Source organism: Sinohyriopsis cumingii, chromosome 1 (assembly GCF_028554795.1).
Source record: "Sinohyriopsis cumingii isolate HCF-2022 chromosome 1, ASM2855479v2, whole genome shotgun sequence".
NCBI classification, from domain to species: Eukaryota; Metazoa; Mollusca; class Bivalvia; order Unionida; family Unionidae; genus Sinohyriopsis; species Sinohyriopsis cumingii.
In genome coordinates this window covers 17,278,525-17,305,876 of record NC_142961.1, presented here as the reverse complement: position 1 = coordinate 17,305,876, position 27,352 = coordinate 17,278,525, and the positions used below count along the sequence as shown (strand labels likewise).

Sequence of the window (27,352 nt, the reverse complement as noted above, 5' to 3'; positions counted from 1 at the left end):
TGCATCTGTCAATAAGATAAACCAGTTCAGTAGCGAATGAATCTGTCAGTACGATAAGCCAGGATCTTACATTTGAAACTTATACGATGTTCAATTATTTTTACAAGTTCTTCCCTGAAGTCTTGTGAGGGAAATATATGTCGGTTTGGCTTCACGGTGGCAAGTCAAGAGACTTGGTGCATAGAAGACAGCATTACCACAGTTTGTTTAGTTATAAGAATTATGACTTATGCAATTATATCCCACGTAAAACATAATTGAGCGAATACAAATCATTCGATAGATAAAAGTACCTATAATAATAAGAATAAGATAAAGAATAATAGAACACAGAGGTAGAAGTAGGCCAGGAATTTTTCTCATATAAGCTTATAACTTGATAAAAATGATAGAAACTGATTTGATGCACTTTGATAAGAACGTGATTTAGTTTATATTTGTAAATGCAAATATGGTCTGGAATTTGGAGGCAAAATTATATATATATATATATATATATATGTATATATATATATATATATATATATATATATATATATATATATATATATATATATATATATATATATATATATATATATATATATATATATATATATATATATATATATATATATATATATATATATATTGTGTGTGTGTGTGTATAGTTGTCTTATGACGACATAAGATTCCGAACTACTTTCCTTAATCTCTGTCTTCCATCTTTTGAGGCAGCCATCAGAAACTAAATTGATCCAAGACTTTGATTTGATTAAAAAAAAAAAGAAGCATCTACTGCTGAGGGTGACACCAGGGTTGTAAAAACTAAATCGCACTTGTGATTAAGCTGTGTTTAGCGAGGTCCTCTTTAGAGTTGCTTGACATATACTGTGGTTGTTCGATTCCAAGAAAAAGACGATATCTTTAAGACCAATCGTTTTCTTTTTCAGACCCCAAAATTCCGCAGCTTCCGGGTCAGTATCAGGCCACAATAGAAGGCAATATCGTAGACAGGGGATCGACTGTCACCGCGCATGAATACTTTGACAGTGGCAGTAGTCAGGCCACGTTGATATTATTCACCAATAACACCAAATACAACTTGATATATGATTACGCCAATGATCAATTATTTTATGTCACGGGTAAGTTCAGGTGCTTTGATTTAGTCATGATGTGTAGAAATAACATTCTCAACGAACGGCATACTAATTGTTGTAGCATTTACTATGAACATTTGTTAAAAGTGAAGTTGTTGAAAATGTCTGTATTTATAAGTCAGAGAAAATTGGTTTATGTAAATATATTAAACAAATACTAATCAACTGTTCCCCTTAACTATTACACAAAAGACTGTGAGATCTATATCAATATATCAAAGTAAAATTGTAATGAATTTGTGATGTATGATTTGATGGTTAATTTCAAGAAAAACCTTTCAGTGGCCACGCTGTTTTTTCTTTCTGTAGATGTATTTTAACATAAATTATTATTCATCGAATCGCCACTCTGCACTCTGACATACGGTCCATTGCCAATCTGCACTCTCTGGCATAAGGTCCATTGTCAAACTGCTTTCTCTGGCATAAGGGCCATTGCCAATCTGCTTTCTCTGGCATAAAGTCCATTGCCAGTCTGCACTATCTGGCATAGATCCATTGTACTGAGCAGTTAAAAATGAAATTACATTATGCTGCATGTACAACATTAGTTACATCTTTTGTTGTCAGGCCATTCCTGTGAAGTCCGAAATCTACAACAAGATGACAACAACCTTTTCTTTGGCAATGTCACGTACAATGGAGGAGTACATTCGTTCTCAACAGGGGGTGCTCTATATTTTGCCAGTACATTTGGGGAGGTAAACATCTTGACCAAGCAACAAAAACCATAGCCACCATTAAGATATTTTTCATGATTTTGTTTTACTTTTGGAAAGGCATGATTTGCGTTTGTACGCTTATAATAGCTTAGCTGGACATTAATTGTTATTCTTATACCGAAACCATGTGACTGTTGACAAAAGTAAATTCACGTGTCATTTCGACGTGATGTACGAGATTTCGCGGATAAAGGATCACCCTTATTATTTTGTACACGTGCTATTTGCACAGATTTTTTCGTACAGTTATTTATATTGCACAGTGGTTAAAAGGTGGGTGCATATATAATTTTTAAATATTGAATTCTGCGATTCGTTTAAGTCTATTCCATTTCTATTACCCGAAGAATGTCAGAGTTAATCAAATGAACCACGTCTTAAATTACGATGGTTTTAGTATTATATTCAACGATATGATCATATTGAAAGTTTAACAAAATACAAGAATCCCAAATGTTTTCAATAATTTCCGTATTACAGTTACACAATATTTCTGACCATTCTATCAAAATGCTTAGCAGTATCACTGCAGACGACATGCACCGATTTCGTATTTATTGTATATTGATACAGGTGACTAAAATTAGTACTATGTGTTGTTTTACTTACAGAAATATAACGGCACTTCTGTCGTACGCGGTATAACCACGGATGTCTGGATTGCGTGCATCTACTGGGCGCCATTAAAGTCCAACTTTACATTAGAATACCACTTTACAGGTAAATAGCACAATACATGTTCCGTGTGACATGACGTTTCACTTAACGTATTCCCCTCACCCAAGCTTTAGGACCAAACTTATCACAGTTAGTGTGTGATCTGCTCAGACCGCGCTTTGTTACGCTTGCGTGAGCGTGCTAAGATATCCAGTGCTATCCCAGAAGGGCTTGAAGCATAATTAACATATGAGTAATGATAAAATTACAAAATTAGTCTCAGAATGTTATCCATTCTTTGGGGACCGGGCTAGAGAAAGGGGCTGATATTTGGGGAAAAAATGACTGTTTTAATATATATTCATTTATATTTTCGTGAGTTTAAATTGTTACCGATATTTACAAACTTAGTTTCATGAAACTTATGGACATTTAAAACCAGGCAAATGTTCTGCCGCTCTTTAGCTAGTCTGATGCATGAAAAAGCGTACAAGCGCTTCAGGGATATACATGGGCATCCGCATGAACATTTCTGTAGGGTGGATTGGTGGGAATGCCAATATATATATATATATATATATATATATATATATATATATATATATATATATATATATATATATATATATATATATATATATATATATATATATATGAATATGAACAATGGACTTTTAAAACCTCCAGGGTGGGATGCAACTGTTACCCATCTCCGCTGCGGTCGCCCAAGTGCATATCATTCCATGTCGTTTGTGACTTGCCTCCATTTGCTGATGGTGTTTTATTGTTCTTGCCGTCGGCGTCAATCTTAAGATTTCATTTAGCACAGAATCTCTGATACTGTTGTATGCACGGTAATGAAACATAGTATACGTCGTGGAGAGTAGTGATTATCACAGGTAAAGTATGGTCACGGTGACCTCTTTCTGAAGCCCCAATAGTTGTTACGTTTTTCCATTTCGGTCAGTTTCTCTTTAACTATTGCATGTCTAGCCATGAAGATGAATGATATGTATTTATTTTGAGGAATACTTCTCACAATTGGCGAAAGTAGATCAAAGTGACCTATCGTTGTTCTTGCTGTATTGACTGTGAAAGGGTTTTGTATTATATCACAGCGGAAATGGCGAGACATGACATTCCGCAGTATTACTGTTTACTACTTTTTTAACGTTCTTGCCGTGTTAGGTCCTACTGTATTGAGCTATTTGATGTGTCTTCATAAAGATCATTGATTTGGCTGTGTTTGTTTATCAGTGCAGAACTGGTCTGACCCAGTGCAGACCGTGATTCCTGTCCGTGCTGTGGCCAAAGGAGTACAGCTGATGCAGGATGGGACATCAAGAAACTTCCTCCATTACTATGATTACATTGATTTTCAACCTGTCGTGAATGATCCGTCAGTCTTTCAAGTAAGATTACTTCTTTTGAAATAAAGAGTAAGGACATAATATCTAAATAGATTTGGTTCTGATAGGCCGGAATTTGAATTATCAAAACTTTAGCACAGATTATATTGATAACTGAAATTATTTTCGATAAACCAATAATTAATATGTATTTATAATGGATACTGTGCCGTTTGAACTTATTTTGCCTCCAATATATTGTCAAATTTTGGTAGGGGCTTTCAATTGCGCAGTTTCAGTCGTTCAATTGGCATCTTAGTGATTACAGCCTATCCGTATTCTGCCGTAGAACTGGTTGGTGCATGGGTAAGTGGTTCAGTTGATGGTAAGTGACTATTTCTGGGTCCTGTAGGTTAGGGCCCGTACAGCAAGGTTTATTAACTGTGATGAATAAAAACTAAGTTGTGCCGTGTATTATGCTATTACATGACAGCCTAACCCGTCTGGAAATTGTGTTTTTCAAAGTTTAAAAAAAAACTGCATTGTTCATTAAAACAAGAATTATAAAACATTGTGAACAATCAGAACTCGGGTCGTAAAGGTAATAGGCGCGCAACCTCAAAATGTCATGCGGTACGAGACAGCCATAGAGAGACGAAATGTTCAATGTCCTTTGTCTTGTGAACGTGTAGTGAATATGAAGTGAGAGGTTTACACAGAAACCCTATAACCCATCAGACGCCTAGTCGTAATGAAAAAAACCCAGTTTCAATTCGTGTCTTGCTTTAGAATTTGAATCCCATGAATTTCTCTACCTAAAATTTTTGATGCAATGAAAATTACTAAACGTTAAAGGCAATATTTCATATAAAAACATTAACGACGGAAGGGAATAGAGTTTGGAAAGGTATTCATTTCGGATGGTACTTATGTGATTAGCCCTACACTTCGTTTACAACGAAAAGATGTTTCTATCTTCATGCTTTCTGAGCTTGATCCTGACATTCTTCTCATTGTGAGCTGTTCTTGCTTAATATCAGGAAATGCGAAGTAGGTAAGAACAATAATTTCAATATTATATGGTTACATTTCTGAACCTCTTGCAGGACACTTTACATCAAGCTGCTTGCTGACGTCATCATATCATTTCATGCCGTTGTTTTTACTTTGATCGAATACCTTATTTTCATAAATTTCTTCTGCCTGTTGTAGAAAATTCTGATATTTCACTGTATATTTATACATTTCTTCTTTTTTATAGACTCCCAGGGGCGTCGTATGCATTGATCGAAAGAAGACTAAACCGATTCCACAACTGCCGAGTTTCTACCATTATCGTCAGGAGATTGTAAACGATGCCTCCAGTAGTGTATTCGAGGCGGATGTAAGCATTTATTAGTTATAGCGTCTTTCTGTTCCTTATAGTGTTCCATTTCCACAAGGTCATATCTTAAAGCTGACATCAATACTGCCCATGTAGTTTACCCATGTGTCCCATCTTAGCCAGCTAAAATAACCCCTGTCTTTCACAGGAGCCAAAACCCATTCCAACTCAGAGGACAGCCTCAGTCCATCTATATCTGTGCCGAAAATAAATTGATCGGTGTATAGCAGTTGTAAAAAGGTACTATACTACACACAAAGGGCGTTTGCAACTGAGAAACAAAGCTTTGTACATGTACTTGTTAAGTTTTTGTAGAAGTCTTCTACCTAAATAATCCTACCAGAAGCATTTTTATTTCATCGAAACTGTACAAGTACCACAAAAAAATCATTAAACCACAGCCAAATACAAATGTTAACATTGTCTTGGAAAATGTTTTCCACCTATAATATTGAAAAGAACTGAATCAAATCAAAGTAATCCTTTTATAATTTCTTGTAGGTATGGTATGATCAAGACTATCGGCTGATACGGTTCGACTATCGAGAGCCGACACCTGTAGACCCGGTTTATACAACCAATCCTCTCAGTGAGATCCACGATTACAATTTTGGTAAGATCTCTTTATTTCAGCGTAAAGGGTGGTTTTGAAAATCGGACGGTTGTATACGTGTCCGCCTCCCGCGAGCATTACTGATATAATTTAAGCTTTGTTTTCAGTTGTACAAAACCATAAAATTTAACCAGAAGATGATCTTGAGGTATGGGAAAGAGACACAGAACTCTATAACCAGGCTGAAAACCTCTTTCCATTGTATTTCTGTAATTCCTTCATTTTTGACAGAGTTGAGTGAAGATTATTTCTTGTTACATCACAAGCCTTTGACATCTTTTATTTGAAATCAGAGACATACTCAAGAAGATTAATATTTGAATCCTCATTCGAAAGAAGTTTATCTTGTAATAACTACAGGGACAATGTGTCCGAAATCTATTTCAAAATGGCTACAAATACAATGACACTTGAACTGATTGTATAACAGCAAACAAAAGCAAATGAACATCCTCCTCTCAATCCTTTCCTGTACCAAAATAATATAACTGAATCAAAGTTTCATGCAATCTTTCCAAACCCCCACGACTTTTAGTCTGATAGGCAGAAGATTTAAACTGTTGGATGCCTAAGTCATGTATATGTTGTTGGAAACTTCCAGATACAATTTTGAAGTTTGATCAAACTGGACAGATCTTGGAAGGCCAAGAAGAGCAAAAGGCTTTATCAAAGCATTTACTATAACTTTAATTTTAATAGTTCTCAAAGAGATCGCTTACGGAAGTCTTGTGGACGCACACATTATGGTCAACAAGTATTGGCTGCCTGACACAGTTTACTATTAGTTAGCAAAATTAGCCTTAGATATCTTCTGACTGGGTTTTCTTCCCATTTGACAAATGTGACAAGATCTACAGCGATTAGCAACATCAGTTGTAATTTGTGGTCAATAAAATAATTCAAGACATTGTAATAAGTTTTGCTGACTCATAATTGACTAGACAAATGAGTTTCATAGGTTAGACTAAGAATTTCCTGTCGATATAATCTCAGAACAACAATCTGATAGCTCACTGACCACTCGTCACCAGCGGGTACCTCAGAGGTGGTCACCTTTTCTCATAATGACTCTAATTTTCACAAAATAACAAACAGGTACTTGTGTGGATTCAGCTTCGCTAAAAGTTATTTGAAATCAGCAGGAGAGTTCATGATCTCGTTCCTGTTTGACAGTGAGTGATTCTTTTTTGTTACCCCAGAACAGAATAAATGGAAAGAGTAGTAAAAAGAAGATCACTGCGATCAATAGCTATTGATTGGTCAATACGAAGAGAAAAATTGTATTCATTATAAGATTGACCAATACATGTATCAGATAAAGGGATAATTTCCTGATCAACATGATTCTCAAGTGTTCTCTTTGACATAATTCTGGTAATTGCACAAACAATCATAATGAAGGCTTTCACTCTCAATAGGATGAAAGTTTTTATCCTAACAAGGCTGATCTGTTACATTTGAATTAAGTACGACTTTATGTCCAGCAAGGTGTAATAAATAAATACCCTCAATGAGTCAATAAATAATTGCCCCAACAGTCACGGGTAACGCGACTATGGTTTATGTCAAATGGAGATAATGGAGAGGAAAAGTTTCACTAGATGACTTCTCAAAGGCAAATTAAATGATAACAAAATATTATGTAAAGCTCATGTGTCCCTTAATATTTTAATATTAATAGTCTTAACAGAATCGCCAATAAGGGATATACAACTTTTTGACATGAATGATTCATAATATATTGCTTTCAATACAGACCGTTGCTTTGAAATCTTAGAAATAGCATTTCAAATAGCTTTGTCTTTATTATTGCCGACTTTTCAACCTGTAGCAATGAGAGATCATGTGCCTTTTCTGACAATAAGTGCACATAGGGAACGATAAGGCATTCTGATCAGTCTCATCAGTCATCGAATTTGTAAACGTTGTGCCAGATTGAGATTTGGAAGTAGTCGTATGAGTCTGAGATGACTTTGTTACCGAAAACTGCTGCGAGGAAGGCTTATTGACCAGTGACACTTTGTGAGTTTAGGTGTAATCATCATCCGTGCCAGCGGCTTTTGTTAACGTTTCCACTTTTGCTATCAAGATAGGTCCTGACATCGCTGTGGATACACCTTTTGAATTCTGCAATTATTATGAGTTATCTGAGAATATCAAATTTTTGATCAACCTCCTTGGTTGAGCACCATCTATAAAATAGTTTTTTCTTTTTCCGTTGCAAATTTCACATGGGTTTGTCCAGTTTCTTTTCTACAATACATAAACTGCTGTCGATATGCCTCTGGTACCTATTCAAACTACATTCCTTAACTACACCATAATCAGTACATTTTTGCATCAACAGTGAAGTCGGGACTTCACGAGCTTTGCCAATAGGCACACGTTGTAATAATAAAGACCAATGCTTTCTTGCCCATTTCATGTTTTCAGCACTTTTCTACAAATGAGCAAAGTATCTATCTACTTCTGTATCAATGAAAGGGGGTACGAAACTAATATTTATGATAAGATTAACACCTGAACTTATGGGGGGGGGTGCATTTTTGCCAGCAAGGTCTGATTCATTTAATATATATTTCATTTTTCTTTCATCTTTCTCTCTCTTTGCATTTACCTCTCTTCCGTCTGCATTTGCAGCTGCCTCTCATTTTCCTATTTCTGACTTTCTAATTCTTTTTCTGCTTTTTGTTTCTGTTTCTCCTTTCCTCTCTCTCTCTCTCTCTCTCTCTCTCTGCATTTGTATTTCTCTTTGTTCTCTCCTCTCTCTCTCTCTCTCTGCATTTGCGTTTGCTTCTACTTTTCCTCTTTCTGCATTTGCGTCTATCTTTCTCTCTCTATCTCTCTCTCTCTCTTTCCGCATTTTCCTTTTCTTTTGCTCCTTTTGAATTTGCATTTCCTTCCATTAATTTTTTAAGCTGAGGCTTTGTTAATTCCAATTCCACCTGAAGTTTTTAAACTGTTGGACCTTTAGTTTCGTATCAAAACCACATACAGACTTATTAATCAAAATTCAAGCACAACCATCCAAATTGTCTTTTCCTAACAAATACTGCACCGCACCAAAATATTTTATTTCTTGCTTTTTAAAAATGCCTTCAGTGTTTGTAAACCTGATCCAACTCGTCCTATATCAAAGACTCTAACCCCTTCTGGGTAGGATTTGAAACAATGTTCTCGATATTAGATGGCATTGGGAGTGTTTGTTAGATTAACTGAAGATTTCTTAAATGTGTGGACAAAGATCTTTACCAGAGGCAATGAAAATTCCGAAACAAAGCCAATGTATTTGAAGACAATTTTCAATATATTTCTCTATGGTCTTAAAATCAAATCCAAATAAAGATATCTTTGCTGCTTATAATCACGATAAAAATCAGGTAGACAAAATGACAAGAATCAGGTGGACACAAACCCTTCCCTCAATCAAGGACAAAAGTGAATCACACAATACTAGTTAAATAAGGATAATACATTTAAAAGTAGAACTGCATCTGACTTTAAAAAAACTTTATGCAAGAAGCAGTTCGATTAAATATTCCCCAACCAGCCAAGCGGGCGGAAATTGTACGCGTGGTCGAGGATTAACAAGAACGCGTAGTATCACAGCTGCTATAGCCGGTAATGTTGTTGAGTATGTTTGTCAACAAAAAGACCCCGTGTTTAAGTTAGAAAAGTGTTTTGGTCATCTATAAAATTGCCTGTCAATCATCCCACATACATACAAACCAGGCAAAGACGCTATAATACTTCCATGGCTACTGTGGGCATTGTTCTCACCGTACATTTACATTAACCACACAACATCATGTCGTGTAAGATGACGTGATGCTTGAACACAAAGACGATCGATGGAAAATAATTTCCCGTGATCAGCACAAAATCACAGAAGTTGTTGATGGTTTTAAACCACTTTGACGTGCATGGTTTTGCAAGCATTAGTTGGACCTGGTGGAAATATGTTTTTGAAGGTCACACAGGAGTCTTATAGTTTCTTCACTATTGGCATGACCAGGCATTTCGAAATCGCGCTGGTCCGGACGCAAGCGTCTGACACAGCAATTAAACACTTAATCAATTACGATTAACATATAAAATGTGAAAATCTCTCAGTGGCATCATAATACGGTATTGGATTCGGCGCTGAAAATCTCCTCGGAAACACCAGGAACTGATTCGTAATGTTATAGTCATCTGCAGAAGTGTCAAAGATATGTTACAGTCTAGACAATCTGCGCGGCAAATCACGTAACAGGTAAATAAAGTTGCAGAAACCACCGCTGCTATGACGGGAACAGAAGAACAACTAATATTCAGGGACAGTTTATATAGCAAATAAGTACCCAACGTTGTGTTACCGCACCAAAGTACGTGTTTGTTGTGTTTCAAAATGCGAATCGAAATAATGACCAATGGGAGAACTAGCTGATATTTGACAACTTACAAGTGACTGGAGTTTCTTTGCCTTTAAACCACAATGACTTTTTATTTACTTCAAAGAAAATCAAGTCGCAAGTGCATTTCACAATTTGTGGTAGTATATGCATCCATATCAAACACCGAAACGGTTATGCAAATGTTCCAGCACGACTATGTCAGCACGAGTTTTGTACGTTGTACCAGATTTATCAGTTTTCAATGGAAAACCTGGAGTTGTTCAGGCACCCTGTCGTCAACATTTACGTTTATGCACGTGTAGATGCGGCTTTCGCCGATGGTTAAAATTATTTGCTGTGGTCCTTTCTGACAAGACTCTTTTGTTGGCGCATGTGGTCGAATAGTTGCCATTGATGCGACCTTGGAAAATTGATAGAATTGCAGCTTAACAATTTAATCTGTTACTTTTCCATATAACAATGTTCTATCACGAACTTCAGTTTGGCCTTATCCCAAAGCAGCTTGCCGAAGTTTAAAGAGCAATAGTAAATGATTTCGGAGTCACTTATAGGCTTTCTCAGACAGTTAACTGGAAATGCCCCTTACTGTTGACACTTGTTGCAATCAAACATAATAACACCTCTGTGCCATTAAATTTATCAGAGTCTGACGTGAAGCAACTGCAAAAACTGGTGGAATACTTCCATTCCTCGCAGCCATTCCAGCACTGTTAGCGGCACCCGCGTTAGTGTCATTCGGAACTGCATCCTGGATTGCTCTGAAAAAGGCGATTGGAAACAGCATAGTTTCTTGTTGACAAGTAAAAAAAAATTATGATATATGGCCACCTGTGACAACTCGCAGAATACCCGCTGAAGCCAAATGTCTTCTACTACCCGATACGAATGGCAAACGGCATCCCCGTGTACCAGTTTTGATTTTCTCGCTATGGTAATGTAAGTCAGTGAAGTCGGGGGAATCAGAGACTCGGGTATTTCGTCTATGATGACGATGTTGATGCTACAGCAAAACAATATATGGATGAACATATCGCAGAGGTACCTTCACCACCACGCGTGGTAACTTCATGGAGCCAAATTAGAAAAATATTAACCAAGGAAGGAGAGAAAACATTACCTTATAAGCCTTTCCAAATGGCCCACTTGCTTTCTAATCTCTTGAAAACGGCTTTGGTAAATCTAAACCTCACATCTAAAGATTAAATGTATCGTATAAATAATTGCGTTGATGAGATTGTATAATTTGCCGATAGGGTGGTGAAGCGGGTGACCAGGGATGCCAATATTGATAGTGATTTTGTTCCGCATGTTGATGCATATCTGCATGAAAGCGACGTTCACAAACTCTCTTATGCACTGTAGTATAATTTTGTTAGGGTGAAATATAAACAACAGTTAGAAGCAACCTAATGTACCAATACCGTATGCACTCACATATGATGACGGGGGTAAAAATTGTAAAATCATCGGGCATAGAAGGTGTTGATCTATATTAGCTACCAAATTCCAAACTCCCCATAATGATACTTCTAGTATTGATATTACATAAAATACAGTTTTTGAAAAACTAAGATTACCTTTTTATTGACAGGTGTCCGCTATATCAGAGATGTTGTTCAGGGAAACTGTACTGCCCTGCCTTTGTCTAACAGCTCTTTTGATGCGGCAGAGAACACTACGTTATTCATTATGAACGGCAGCTATTCCCTCCACATGAAAGATCCTCTCAAATTATTTTACCTGGACAATACATATGCCTATACTGGACAGGTATGTATTGTACCTGGAACATACATACTCTTATATTAGACAGTGTTTATTTCATAAAAACATTTATGTCTCCCCCTCCTCTTTTACTCTTTGGACACTGCTGAAGATTATTTTGGTGAAAGTTATAGGAAATATGCAGAGGGAAAATTTTAATTCCACGGACGGTGAGAATAGATAGTGCTAATTACAGGTGATGCACTGCATCTCAGTTTGATATATTTCATAAAGTAGTGGGTTAAGATTAGTTTTCTTCTTTCTACCCTTCTTTTTGTTGGTTTTATTGTGCCTTTGTTTATAGTGGAGAAGATATTTTTATTTTATAATTATATTAATTTGGGGAAACGTGTTTAGACTGTTTTGTAGTTTTCATTGTTGGCAACATATAAATTTTAACGTTAGCATTTACACTATTCTTCTATTTGTAATATTTACCTTTCTTGGAACACTGCATTAAATTGGTACAATATGGCCAGGATTGTGTAGAAGAGACACTAAATCCCATACATACATACATCCCATACATACATACATACATACATACATACATACATATATACATACATACATACATACATACATACATACATACATACATACATACATACATACATACATATAACCACTACGATGGCCTTTAGGTTAGCGCATCTGTTATGAAAAATAATTTTTGTATCATAACCGTCTTCTCATTTCTTGCTATGAGAAGGAATTAATCATCAGTTATGAAATGTCTTTGCCCATGGTGTGTGTGTGTGTGTGTGTGTGAGAGAGAGAGAGAGAGAGAAAGAAGAAGAAAGTTCCGGGCTCTCTTGAAAGAGGGTACCACTCATGACAGAGTAATAACGGTTACATCTTGGGAATTTGGCAAGCGGAGGTACTTCGGGATGCTGTAACGACACAAGCCTCTGAGTTTCTGACGAGTGAACTCTTCCTTGAAATACTCAAAATATGAAATTACATTCCAATATCAATCTACATAAACTTAAATTACAGATATAGGAGATACATATAGAATTATAACACTTACCAACATCATACATTTGTATAAAATCTGCCTATAATACAGATAATTATATATCGAATAAATTCACGATAGCTAAAGAATCTAAAATTCAATATTTCAGACTAATACCGTAATTGAAATATATTTTACTGAATTTAATATAAAATGTCAACATATTAAACTCTATCATTTAAAGAGTATTTTATTTCTAAATTAACTATTACTGAGTATGAAATTGGTAATGAAAGTCGTTTCTTACCGTAATCAATAATATAATTACAAGTAAATATAAGTTCTTCAAACAATTAAACTTTCCAATACATCATATTATAGAATAGTAAAGAAATATTAAAATAATCTAATGTTGCAACGTACTCATGTTAGATTAATATCTTAACACTAAAAATCCTTATCCTATATGAAAAATTGTACATCTTATGTATAACGACATAAGCCTCTTTGAATTTCTGACGAGTGAACTGGCGTGCCCGTGGATTGACGCTTGTTACATCAGTTTCTTAGGACATGGCCAAATATGGAGTTAGGTCTAGTTCTTGCGTTTCGTCAGAATCTCAAAGTGAGGCTCCATCGTTCCCTACAGACTATCGTCTGGGTCTATGTACGTCATTAGGTAGACAATTCTGCTAAATCAGCTCATTTACCCTTCTAGAAGGAATCATTGGAATTTGTCTAGTTCGTCTATCTCACAACTTACCGAGTGTAATTATCTTTTTGCTGACTTATTATACAAGCCAAATGTATAGAGAGTTTTTCCTTTTGCTCATAAGGGCGCAGTCTTTATTAAATAGTATGTAATTGTAATACCAAAATAAATGGATTTAATCTTAATATATTTTAATAGAAAATTACTTTCAATATAATTTAATTTAAAAAAATACTTTTAAGATAATTTAGAGAAAATTTCAGTCTTATTACTTTTACTAAAAATAAATCTGTCCTAATACATCCATCTCGGATGCGGGAGGTTGCGGGTTCGAAGCCCGGCCGAGTCATACCAAAGACTTATAGAAATGGTACTAACAGCTGCCTGAAGAGGTTAGTGTTAGGACTGGTCAGACTGATGTCAGAATAACGTGACTTGGTGGAAGATGATGCTACATGTCTGCGGCATAATGCCCCAATGGTAGACATCACTGTAACTGCCACACTGCAGACATCGTAGCGGTACGACTGAAAAAAATTGTTAAAGCTACGTTTAAAAAATCCAAATCAAATCAAGCATACATACATACATACATACATACATACATACATGCATGCATGCGTGCGTGCGTGCGTGCGTGCGTGCGTACGTACATACATACATACATACATACATACATACATACGAAGAAGAACGACTGAAGCCGTGGTGGTTCTGTGAGTCTTTGAGTCATCGCAGCGCTCCTCTGTCAAAGTAAATCTTTAATTTTTAGCTAGTAAATATGTAAGTTCATCTCGGCCAAGGCAGTTAGGCAGTTGAACGGCAAGTACCATGAGTCCGAAATCGACAATGTTAAATTTGTCTAATGGTTTCAATTAGCTAGGAACAGTCTGAAATCCTTCCAAATTTCGATCACAACTAGCTAAAACCAGTCTGTAGTCCTGTCAAATTTCGATCACAATTAGCTGAAACCAGTCTGAAGTCCTGCCAAATTCCGATCACAACTAGCTAAAACCAGTCTGAAGTCCTGCCAAATTTCGATCAAAGTGCATTCATGATTCTGAATTAGTATGCGTAGTTGTTATGTCATAGAGCATAGAGACTATATAAATCACTAAAACGTGCTTGCTCTGTGTGCGCATATATATAAAGCCCAGGTTGACCAAAGAATATTTTTCTTCAAACTCGAGTTTCTCGAATAAGCCCTTACTGCGTCATAAAGAAACCTTGTTTTAAGGAGAGGTGGTGTCTTTCACTCATATCTGGTCATTTTAAATTAAACTTCTTTTTTCTACGCCGATTGCAAAATAAACTACATGACAACTTGTTTAAAGTATTCTAGAAGACCAGAAAAGTTGGTATAGATAAATATCAACTTTCACGTACTGTTTAGAACTTGATTAGAATATTACCTGATAGGATATAAAGCAGCATTGTATATATTATCACTTCAAAGCGCATGGCACGAGGTCTGATGTGTGACGTATTCACCTCCCTGAGATATGATTATCCAGTACCAGGATTCGGCCCATTACCTGCCACATTCGAGTACTATTTTCTTCAGGTAAGATTTCTAGACATTTGTATTTCTTGAACTTACTTATAAATCATGCATAATAACAACAACTGCTTGTCCTTTTCTTATTGTATTTAAATGTTTTAAAAGACAGAAGAGTCAAGATATACGGCATTGCTAGCAAAAGTAGAGTCAAGATATACGGCATTGCTAACAACAGAAGAGTCAAGATATACGGCATTGCTAACAACAATTCAAAACAGCTACTTGAGAGTTTATATAAAGTCGATTATTTCTCTACCTTATACGTGCCACCCTCTTTAAATGACGTTATTATTATCATTATTATTATTATTATTATTATTATTATTATTATTGTTATTATTATTATTATTATCATTATTAATATTACTTAGCCCCACTTGAATATTCTATCATATATAGATTTAATTCGCGACAGACAGTAATAAAAGTCTTCTCACTGAGATATTTTTTTCAGAGATTACGAAAGAAAAGTTATTATCGGGTATAATGAAAATTTTTAGATGCTTGAACATTAATTCGTAAAAGACGGAAATGTCCGTTTTAATTGGACAACATGCCATGTGGCAAAGAATTTCGACAGTCTTTATTTAACCAAATAAACGATTGGTTGCCATGCACTCGGAAATGCCATTCAATATTTATATTAGCAATGAGATGAATTATAATTCCACTTTTCTTTAAATAAACATAATTTAAAAATCTAAACATAATGAAAGGAATTTATTGTTTTTGGGTCAAGTCATGTATATATCGTGCATGATGATGGAGAATGACTGCTTGTTACGCCATCTCCACCTTGTCAAAATAAATATATATTAAAAAAATCTTTGTTTGTACAACAGGACAGTATACAAGAGTATCCGGATGATGGTGATACGACAGACACCCAAATGCCTATTTTGTTGGATGTGCGAGTTGATACGGTGTGTACTGCCGATATATATTTCCTGCAGCTGTGAGATCATTCTACCTGTCTATATATATATATATATATATATATATATATATATATATATATATATATATATATATATATATATATATATATATATATATATATATATATATATATATATATATATATCTGTCGGCCTAAAAGATGTTGAAAAATATAATAATTATTGGAGAAAGTATTCCTAATTTATAATTGTGTCTGGGTTTGTATCAGACTTAGTACAGGGTTAACGTGTATACACTGTATGCCTTGTTTAAATACTATAAAACGATAAGAAAATGACAATTTTGGTCAACGTTTAAAGTAAGTAAGCAAAATATCATTTATTTCCTGAGTTGATGATAAGCAATCTGATTCAATATTTCAATAACGCATTCACAGTGGAATATTTTCTTTAAAAATGATGATGACGAAGAGTGTGATTACTATATCGTTATTGCCTCACCTACGTAAGCATTGTTGGATCTAGTAGCCGCTTTTCTGGAGTGTCGTCATCAACAGTGTTCAAATTATTGAGTAAAGTCAGAAACAGTGGTTGTTACGGCAGTCGAAACATTATTATTATTATTATTATTATTATTATTATTATTATTATTATTTTACGACTCTATGGTCTTAAACAACGTAACAAGAAGAACAAAACCAATATGTTTTGTACAATTGACAAATATAAATTATTTCTCCAAATTAAAAATGAAAGAACTGAAAGTAACAAGACAATATGGTGAGTGAATTCCTAAAATCATAAAAGTTATATCATTTCAAACAGTTCCGACTAATAACAATAAGTACCAAAGCCATTCCGAATGATGTCACTACTGTACTAATGTGTCAACATTTCAAAAGAAATCACTGATATAATCCCAAAATGTCCTTTAATGAATTCACAATAATTCCAATACAGCTATTAATCCAGATGTTTTTGAATGAATTCACGGTCATTCACTTACAGCTATTATATTTCCAAATAGTATTTAACTGAATGTTAGAGTACTGCACTTCCAACGAATGATTATATTAAATAAAAATCAACCCTCTCAAACAACTCTTCCAAGACCAATAGTACAACAAAGACAACAGTACAACAAAGAATGTCTAATTCTGCGCAATAATTCACTTATATGGAAAGATAATACGCAATAACGAAAAGCTTTGAATGAATCATTCCTAGTATTTCGAAATACTCTATCAATAAACTAATGAGCTGATTTAAATTGAATAAGCACGAAATAGTTAAGGAGTCTTTTTAGAAAAATCCATGACCTTCATTCACACAAACAGCATACGCACTATACATTACTAAACGTTAATGTGCAAACTACGATCGCAAGATATTAGCATTTAAAATGGCGTTAACTAAGTGACCCTTACAAAACTATTATTATGAAAATAATACAAATAATATAGATATACACAACAACAACAACAATTATTATTATTATTATTATTATTATTATTATTATTATTATCATTATTATTACAGATAGGATATCACGCCACTTACAATTTTCTTGACTTTGACGAGGAGCACCCAGGCATATCCGTATTCGACGTGTCCTCGTGCTTCTCAGAAGATGCCAAGCTGCAATTCCGAGTCAGATTTCCAGGTGCGTGTGTACGTTCCTATGACTTTGGAAAGACTACATTTAAAAGCCCTCAAAAGGAATGATTCTGGGATTAAGAATCTACATAAGATTTTTAAAACAGTTGTTAATTTTTAAAAATTAAACTGTTATCTAAGCACATGGGTAACAGTTTATTTTTTATTGATGGTTCAGTCTCTATGATATTACGCATTCTTTCAAATCACACCTTGGCCTCATATTTCGCGTACCTTGTGTCGAGGAAATGTATGCAGAGTGATTCTTTCACATTTATAAAAGCATATTCGTCTAAGAAATATGAAATTCAGATTCCCGTGAACAACAAATTCATATTAGTGTGACGAATAAATTAAATTTTTAACAAATTGACACAAACCGGTTTCTATAATATAAATGACTGGCATTTAAATTTTGTTTCTTGATAAAGCGTGCACCTGTTTCTAGATGCAATTGGCAAGATGTATAGAAAAATGGACCCTAAATAAGTACCACATAAAGAAGACGAATGCGTTAGGTTTTCGCGTTGCAATCAGTTTTGTTGTCTTTTGTAACAGGCGCAACAAAACTGAATTTATTAAATGCGTTCATTTTTCAAAGAGTTACTGGCTTAAATCTGTATTTACAAAATAAGGTCATATGATATTCAAATATTGATATAAAAACGATAATTCATTTTTAGTACATAAAAATTACACGTTATTGATAGTTTTGAACGCTGAAGTTCAACAAATGGTGTTGATTATGGAAAAAAACGAGAGTACATTATTGGTTATATTTTCCATATTGATATGAAATCACTGTGACATTATTATTATTATTATTATTATTATTATTATTATTTAGGAAAATACAAGAGGAGCAATAGTAACTACATCAGAGATCTGGCCCAGCGGGTGTTTTATGAAACAATGAACGTAAAACCGCTAAGAGTTCAGGACGTGCGGCTGGACTATGATAACTCAAATATATATATCTCTGCAACCCTGCTCGACAGATCACCTTATGCAGGTAAATTATCTACCTACATTGATAGTCCATGGCATCTAATTATTTTGATGTGCACTCGATAGATCACCTTATGCAAACAAATTGTGTACCTATTTTAAGAAGTCCATGACAACTGATTATTTAGATATGCACTCGATAGATCACATTTATGCAGGTAAATTATTTATCTATCTTGATAGTCCATGACAACTAATTATTTTGATGTGCACTCGATATATCACATTTATGCAGGTAAATTATTTATCTATCTTGATAGTCCATGACAACTAATTATTTTGATGTGCACTCGATAGATCACCTTTATGCAGGTAAATTATCTATCTATCTTGATAGTCCCTGGTATCTAATCATTGAAATATGCATTATTACTGCGACTAGACTAAGACAGACAACATTGATGATAGTTTGTGACTAAGTTAAATAGATGATACCATACACAGATGAATTCGAATAATTTGGCCCTTAAAATCAGCTGCACTTTTTGTAAAAAAAAAATACGATATATTTCTTTTAAAAATCAAAAGATTTGAAAAAGTGAATGTATTGAAACTTATTTTATGGCAACATTAGTCTAAAAGAAAAACAATTGTTTTGTGTGGTTATAAAATGGTGTGTGTTTGTATTTGTGGTGCGTGTGTGTGTGTGTGTGTGTGTGTGTGTGTGTGTGAGGGAGACAAAATGATCATATACGACAGCAAGTCCTCATTGTCACCATCATCGATTGTGTATTGCAGTGCATGATCTAATACTTTAAATTCATATATTTTTTTAATTAATATAAATGTTCGAATTTTGCGAACAGTGAAAGTTTCGTCCGTGCATATACTCATGCATTGAAGAATGGGTCCTGTAATTTCCCCAGATTTTTTTTTCTTTGTTGGCTTTTTAAAATTCAGGGTTTCTAGCAAATACAAAAATCCACTTAAATAGGTACCCCACGAAACAAATTCACAGTAATGTCACACACACACACACACACACACACACACACACAGAGGCATGACGCTAGGAATGCATCTAAAGTATAATCGCTCAAGATAGTCCGTTTTCAGGGGGAAGAAAGAAAATTCAGTGTGCGCAGATATAGCGTTGCATAATACACCAGCAGGTCATACTCATGATGTTCTTTAGCAGAGTAAATGGGTAATTAAACGTTTGAAAGAACTGCAGAAACGTTGCAACGTAAAAGGATGGGGTTTAGATGGGTGCCATGTTGGCTTCATGATAAAAGCTAAACCCATTTTATCAAGCTTTAAGTATTCTCTCATGTTTAGTACCGCATTAAAGGATAATCCAAAAACACAATTATCTTTCTGAGAAGACGGACAAAGAACTATAAATATCATATATTTATTTTGATTCTATAAGTCCAGTTGTCGTAACTCACAAGGATGACCAGTGGCTGGAATAAATTGTTGACATGGAAGCATACGAAAAATAAGCAGCAACAACAATTGATACACGTAAATTTTAACAGTGGAAGATGTCTGCTTGCAAGATAGGCTTGGAACGAAAAAGTAAAAATGAAAAATAAGAGGACATACATGATGCTTTCAGATAATTCTTTAAATAGTTGAAGTTTGAAAATGGTAAAGTTTGATAAGGGAAAATAATGTTTCAACTGAAAAGTTCAAAATTTAGTAGAAAAGGAAAGGTTTAATAACGCTAAAATGTGTACTTACCATGCTCCGATGAAACCGGAAAAAGGGTTGACGGGTTATCAGATTTAATTGATGGCTATACATGTACTAACTCTCATAACAGATCAATATATAGGACTCCGGTTGAACCAAGAAAGGAGCAAACCAAAAGAAATTGTACATCATTTTATTCATCCACATTAAAAATTGACATATTTGAGACTTCTTAATTTAAAACAGGTGGAGCAGTTAGAATTTGAAATAAAATGTAATATTTGCCACCTCAGCTATGAGGCTGTTTTTTAATTACCTCAAATACCTTTAGAAGATGATCAAGTCAATTACATCATCAACTAAGAAAATTGCCTGGAGAAAAGTTTTACTCTATAAAGGTTTAGCACATGCATGGAAAAGACTCGTATTCCAACGGCCGATGAATAGTATGTTACAGTACGACAATTATAGAGGACGAAAAGGAAGACAACGTTAGAAAAGATGATGTAGAGAAGACATATTACGACCACAATGACCTTCTCTCACATCTTTAACGGCGTTTGTGCCTTCGTCGTCAATTGTGGCAACATGGTTTTCTGAAGGGAATAAAAAAATCTTATTCAGAGCTTGATAGAACCGTCAGTGCAGTTGACACTTTCAAAACTCTGACGTTCAAACGAAACATCGCGATGAAGAAGTCGAATTTAAAACACCAGAGAAACTATTTTTGAAATACATAATGGTATTAGACACTTCAATGGATTTCTTCATTTAAGATAGTGTTGTTTCTAGCTGCATTGAGTACATGCTCTATAACATTCAAGGATATAAGTTCCAAAAAGCTAGTTTTTTGAATTATAAATGAACTGAAAATACTAAAACTGCTCCATATTAAATAAGTGATGTTTGCTTCTTTTTATGCAATATATCTATAAATCATATTATAGTTGTTAGTACAGGAGCTGAGTTTGTGGTGGACAGAGACGGACTAAGCAATGTTGTTCGAAACAAATCAGTCATTTTTGTATGTACTCTTTATTACTCTAAAAGTAAATGTGCTAATCAAATTCTAACTAAGCTTTTTCTAATACAAATTGACTTTTAATCTTAATTGAGCTTTCTGAAATTTCCTTGCAAATGAATAGTCGAAGATGGCGAACACAATCACGAAAATGAAAACAAGGTTAAGAAAGAACTTAAAAACATAACTTTATAAAAGTCCAAAAGTCCACGTAAAGTTCAGTTAGGAAGGGAAGTTTGAGAACAATCAAATGAACCTTGAAAAGCCAAAACTAAACATCTGAAAAAAGAAGAACAAAAAGTTTCCAAAGTACAGGATGTGTAAAATACGTTAAAGACTGCAATAAACTATCAGTCAAATCGAAACCTAGATAATTTATACCAGATGTTGAAGACTGTAAATAGACTATCAGTCAAATCGAGACCTAGATAGTGTATACCAGATGTTGAAGACTGCAAATAGACTATCAGTCAAATCGAGACCTCGATAGTGTATACCAGATGTTGAAGACTGCAAATAGACTATCAGTCAAATCGAGACCTAGATAGTGTATACCAGACGTTGAAGACTGTAAATAGACTATCAGTCAAATCGAGACCTCGATAGTGTATACCAGATGTTGAAGACTGCAAATAGACTATCAGTCAAATCGAGACCTAGATAGTGTATACCAGACGTTGAAGACTGTAAATAGACTATCAGTCAAATCGAGACCTAGATAATGTATACCAGACGTTGAAGACTGTAAATAGACTATCAGTCAAATCGAGACCTAGATAGTGCATACCAGATGTTGAAGACTGTAAATAGACTATCAGTCAAATCGTGACCTAGATAATGTATACCAGATGTTGAAGACTGTAAATAGACTGTCAGTCAAATCGAGACCTAGATAATGTATACCAGATGTTGAAGACTGTAAATAGACTATCAGTCAAATCGAGACCTAGATAATGTAAACCAGACGTTGAAGACTGCATATAAACTATCAGTCAAATCGAGATCTAGATAATGTATAACAGACGTTGAAGACTGTAAATAGACTATCAGTCAAATCGAGACCTAGATAATGTATACCAGATGTTGAAGACTGTAAATAGACTATCAGTCAAATCGAGACCTAGATAATGTATACTAGACGTTGAAGACTGTAAATAGACTATCAGTCAAATCGAGACCCAGATAATGTATACCAGACGTTGAAGACTGTAAATAGACTATCAGTCAAATCGAGACCTAGATAATGTATACCAGACGTTGAAGACTGTAAATAGACTATCAGTCAAATCGAGACCTAGATAGTGTATGCCAGATGTTGAAGACTGTAAATAGACTATCAGTCAAATCGTGACCTAGATAATGTATACCAGACGTTGAAGACTGTAAATAGACTATCAGTCAAATCGAGACCTAGATAATGTATCCCAGACGTTGAAGACTGTAAATAGACTATCAGTCAAATCGAGACCTAGATAATGTAAACCAGACGTTGAAGACTGTAAATAAACTATCAGTCAAATCGAGACTTAGATAATGTATACCAGACGTTGAAGACTGTAAATAGACTATCAGTCAAATCGTGACCTAGATAATGTATACCAGACGTTGAAGACTGTAAATAAACTATCAGTCAAATCGAGACCCAGATAATGTATACCAGACGTTGAAGACTGTAAATAGACTATCAGTCAAATCGTGACCTAGATAATGTATACCAGACGTTGAAGACTGTAAATAGATTATCAGTCAAATCGAGACCTAGATAGTGTATACCAGACGTTGAAGACTGTAAATAGACTATCAGTCAAATCGAGACCTAGATAATGTATACCAGACGTTGAAGACTGTAAATAGACTATCAGTCAAATCGAGACCTAGATAATGTATACCAGACGTTGAAGACTGTAAATAGACTATCAGTCAAATCGAGACCTAGATAATGTATACCAGACGTTGAAGACTGTAAATAGACTATCAGTCAAATCGAGACCTAGATAATGTAAACCAGACGTTGAAGACTGTAAATAAACTATCAGTCAAATCGAGACTTAGATAATGTATACCAGACGTTGAAGACTGTAAATAGACTATCAGTCAAATCGAGACCTAGATAGTGTATACCAGACGTTGAAGACTGTAAATAGACTATCAGTCAAATCGAGACCTAGATAATGTATACCAGACGTTGAAGACTGCAAATAGACTATCAGTCAAATCGAGACCTAGATAGTGTATACCAGATGTTGAAGACTGCAAATAGACTATCAGTCAAATCGAGACCTAGATAGTGTATACCAGATGTTGAAGACTGTAAATAGACTATCAGTCAAATCGAGACCTAGATAATGTATACCAGACGTTGAAGACTGTAAATAGACTATCAGTCAAATCGAGACCTAGATAGTGTATACCAGATGTTGAAGACTGTAAATAGACTATCAGTCAAATCGTGACCTAGATAATGTATACCAGACGTTGAAGACTGTAAATAGACTGTCAGTCAAATCGAGACCTAGATAATGTAAACCAGACGTTGAAGACTGTAAATAAACTATCAGTCAAATCGAGACTTAGATAATGTATACCAGACGTTGAAGACTGTAAATAGACTATCAGTCAAATCGTGACCTAGATAATGTATACCAGACGTTGAAGACTGTAAATAGACTATCAGTCAAATCGTGACCTAGATAATGTATACCAGACGTTGAAGACTGTAAATAGACTATCAGTCAAATCGAGACCTAGATAGTGTATACCAGATGTTGAAGACTGCAAATAGACTATCAGTCAAATCGAGACCTAGATAGTGTATACCAGATGTTGAAGACTGTAAATAGACTATCAGTCAAATCGAGACCTAGATAATGTATACCAGACGTTGAAGACTGTAAATAGACTATCAGTCAAATCGAGACCTAGATAGTGTATACCAGATGTTGAAGACTGTAAATAGACTATCAGTCAAATCGTGACCTAGATAATGTATACCAGACGTTGAAGACTGTAAATAGACTGTCAGTCAAATCGAGACCTAGATAATGTAAACCAGACGTTGAAGACTGTAAATAAACTATCAGTCAAATCGAGACTTAGATAATGTATACCAGACGTTGAAGACTGTAAATAGACTATCAGTCAAATCGTGACCTAGATAATGTATACCAGACGTTGAAGACTGTAAATAGACTATCAGTCAAATCGTGACCTAGATAATGTAAACCAGACGTTGAAGACTGTAAATAGATTATCAGTCAAATCGAGACCTAGATAGTGTATACCAGACGTTGAAGACTGTAAATAGACTGTCAGTCAAATCGTGACCTAGATAATGTATACCAGACGTTGAAGACTGTAAATAGACTATCAGTCAAATCGAGACCCAGATAACGTAAACCAGACGTTGAAGACTGTAAATAAACTATCAGTCAAATCGAGACTTAGATAATGTATACCAGACGTTGAAGACTGTAAATAGACTGTCAGTCAAATCGAGACCTAGATAGTGTATACCAGACGTTGAAGACTGTAAATAGACTATCAGTCAAATCGAGACCTAGATAATGTATACCAGACGTTGAAGACTGTAAATAGACTATCAGTCAAATCGAGACATAGATAATGTATACCAGACGTTGAAGACTGTAAATAGACTATCAGTCAAATCGAGACCTAGATAATGTATACCAGATGTTGAAGACTGTAAATAAACTATCAGTCAAATCGAGACCCAGATAATGTATACCAGATGTTGAAGACTGTAAATAGACTATCAGTCAAATAAAGATCTAGATAATGTATAACAGACGTTCAATCACATTAAGAAAATAAACCAGGTCTTTATCTTACAAACAGCAAATCTTCTACTTTGTTCAACTCAATCCCTAAGATGCCTAATCTTTGTTCACCAACAAATAGCGTAGCTTTCATCTGCCGACAAATGTCGACTGAAACGAAAACATATACTGTTAAAAAAAATAATTGAGGTTTACAATTTATCTATTAACAGGTATACAGTTGGAATACATCGTAAAGCTAACACGGGTTTTAGACGTTTTCTGTCTGAAATAACACCTCATATGTGTATTGATACTATTTTGTTATCATTCTTCATCCCTTTTTGCTGAATGCAAGTTGATGGTTCACGTTAGTATACCATTCCGATAAGAAAAATCGGGGCTTTGTTTTATACACAATCACTTTTTTAAGTTTTATATATTTGAGGGCCTATTATATTCATTTTAAAATAAGATCAGAGGCATGAAAAAACATAAAAACATTTCTTGATAATTTGACGTTAAAGAAAAATCTGAAACTAAACGATACAGCATAAAAGAAACGCGTCGATGCTCTCTAAAATTATTAACTCGACTGGAATGCAAAAAGGCTATGATAAATACGATATGAATGTAACAAGAATTTACAATAGTGTCACATTTTCCTTTTTAGGTAGTAAACTGGGTGCAGCAGAAGTAGAATAGAGACAATTAATTCAATTAATTTCATTATAATGGAACTGATAAATAATATTAAACACACAAAACAATGGAAAACAAAAGACAATAACTTTAGAACTTCATAAAATCCGATCAAAAACACTGGATCCGATTAGTGAAATATTAAGAGAACATGGATTGGTGACACAGAGTATGATCATCCTGGATGATGCCCTTGGTCAATATCCATATACTCACCATAAAAAGAATGTTAAACTTCAAAGCAAGGACAACCTAAACTAAATTAGTTCTATTAGCCGTTAATAATCAAGTAAACTACGAATACATAATCATTTTACTTGCGATGTGTATTAAGCTAACAAGTTTTTATGCGTTATCATGCCGAAAACAACATGTACAAAGAACAATAATAAAGTTGTTAACGTACAATATATACATAACACGTAATATTCAGGAAAATACTAAACATGTTGAGAAACACATAAATCCAACACATTATTGCAACACATAGCTGATTTAATTATTACAAACAACAAATACAAAACCAGGCAAATAATATCGATTCTACTTGGATAATATTTATTGGGATGAAGAAGAAAAAAAAACTGTAATAAGGTAGTGGGACACAAGTTAGGAAAACTGCGTGTGACATTCATCACAATGTCTTAGGCAGCAATAGTCTTTTCAAATTATATAGCTGTATCACTTTCATGACATAAAAAAAATGTGTGGTTACTTGTTACTATTGGGTCATTAGAATTGAACAAGGCAAGGAATACACAAAACAATGGTACTAAAGCTGCTTAGTTCATGGTGTTTTGATAGAAGCGATGGTGACACGTATATAAATATGTACTGAACTTAGTCTCATCAATAGTCTGGTTCATCAGTGTACATATATCTGAATCAGCCAGTTAGACTCGTTGATAGTTTGGTATAATAATGTACATATATTTGAATCAGCCAGTTAGACTCGTTGATAGTTTGGTATAATAATTGAATCAGCCAGTTAGACTCGTTGATCGTTTGTTACATTAACGTACATCTATGGATTAAACCAGAAGGAACATACCTCTAAAACTGACGAAAACAATACCTAGAACTCATCTTTTAAACATACCTTAATTGTTCAGAATACGTCCCCTGTATAAAATTATTGCTTCTATTATCCTATGAAACCTAAAAAGGACGACATAAACTGCATTTTAAGGGAAATTGTACGTTTTGATTAAGTTCCTGAAACATTACAAGGACGACCTAAGCTACATGTTAAGGGAAATTGTACGTTTTGATCAAGTTCCTCAACATTTAAGTATGAGATAAACTGGAAACGTCCTGATAAAAACCAACCATCTTAACCCTTCGTTGGCTAACTATTTAAATATGGTATAAAAATCGTCATGCAACCTGC

General features: G+C 34.6%; 1 protein-coding gene across 1 annotated transcript in view; it reads left to right on the top strand.

Annotated features, from left to right (window-relative positions):
- The window catches only part of LOC149806495 (uncharacterized), a 98,407-nt gene that overhangs the window by 26,845 nt on the left and 44,210 nt on the right, over nt 1-27,352 (top strand). Inside the window, exons 3-13 of the mRNA XM_089953875.1 lie at nt 933-1,127; nt 1,713-1,843; nt 2,476-2,584; nt 3,779-3,933; nt 5,132-5,254; nt 5,756-5,867; nt 11,856-12,034; nt 15,158-15,265; nt 16,105-16,185; nt 17,701-17,824; nt 18,665-18,829. Of these exons, the coding sequence (XP_089810001.1) occupies nt 933-1,127; nt 1,713-1,843; nt 2,476-2,584; nt 3,779-3,933; nt 5,132-5,254; nt 5,756-5,867; nt 11,856-12,034; nt 15,158-15,265; nt 16,105-16,185; nt 17,701-17,824; nt 18,665-18,829 (1,482 nt within the window). The remainder of the gene's footprint in view (nt 1-932; nt 1,128-1,712; nt 1,844-2,475; nt 2,585-3,778; nt 3,934-5,131; nt 5,255-5,755; nt 5,868-11,855; nt 12,035-15,157; nt 15,266-16,104; nt 16,186-17,700; nt 17,825-18,664; nt 18,830-27,352) is intronic.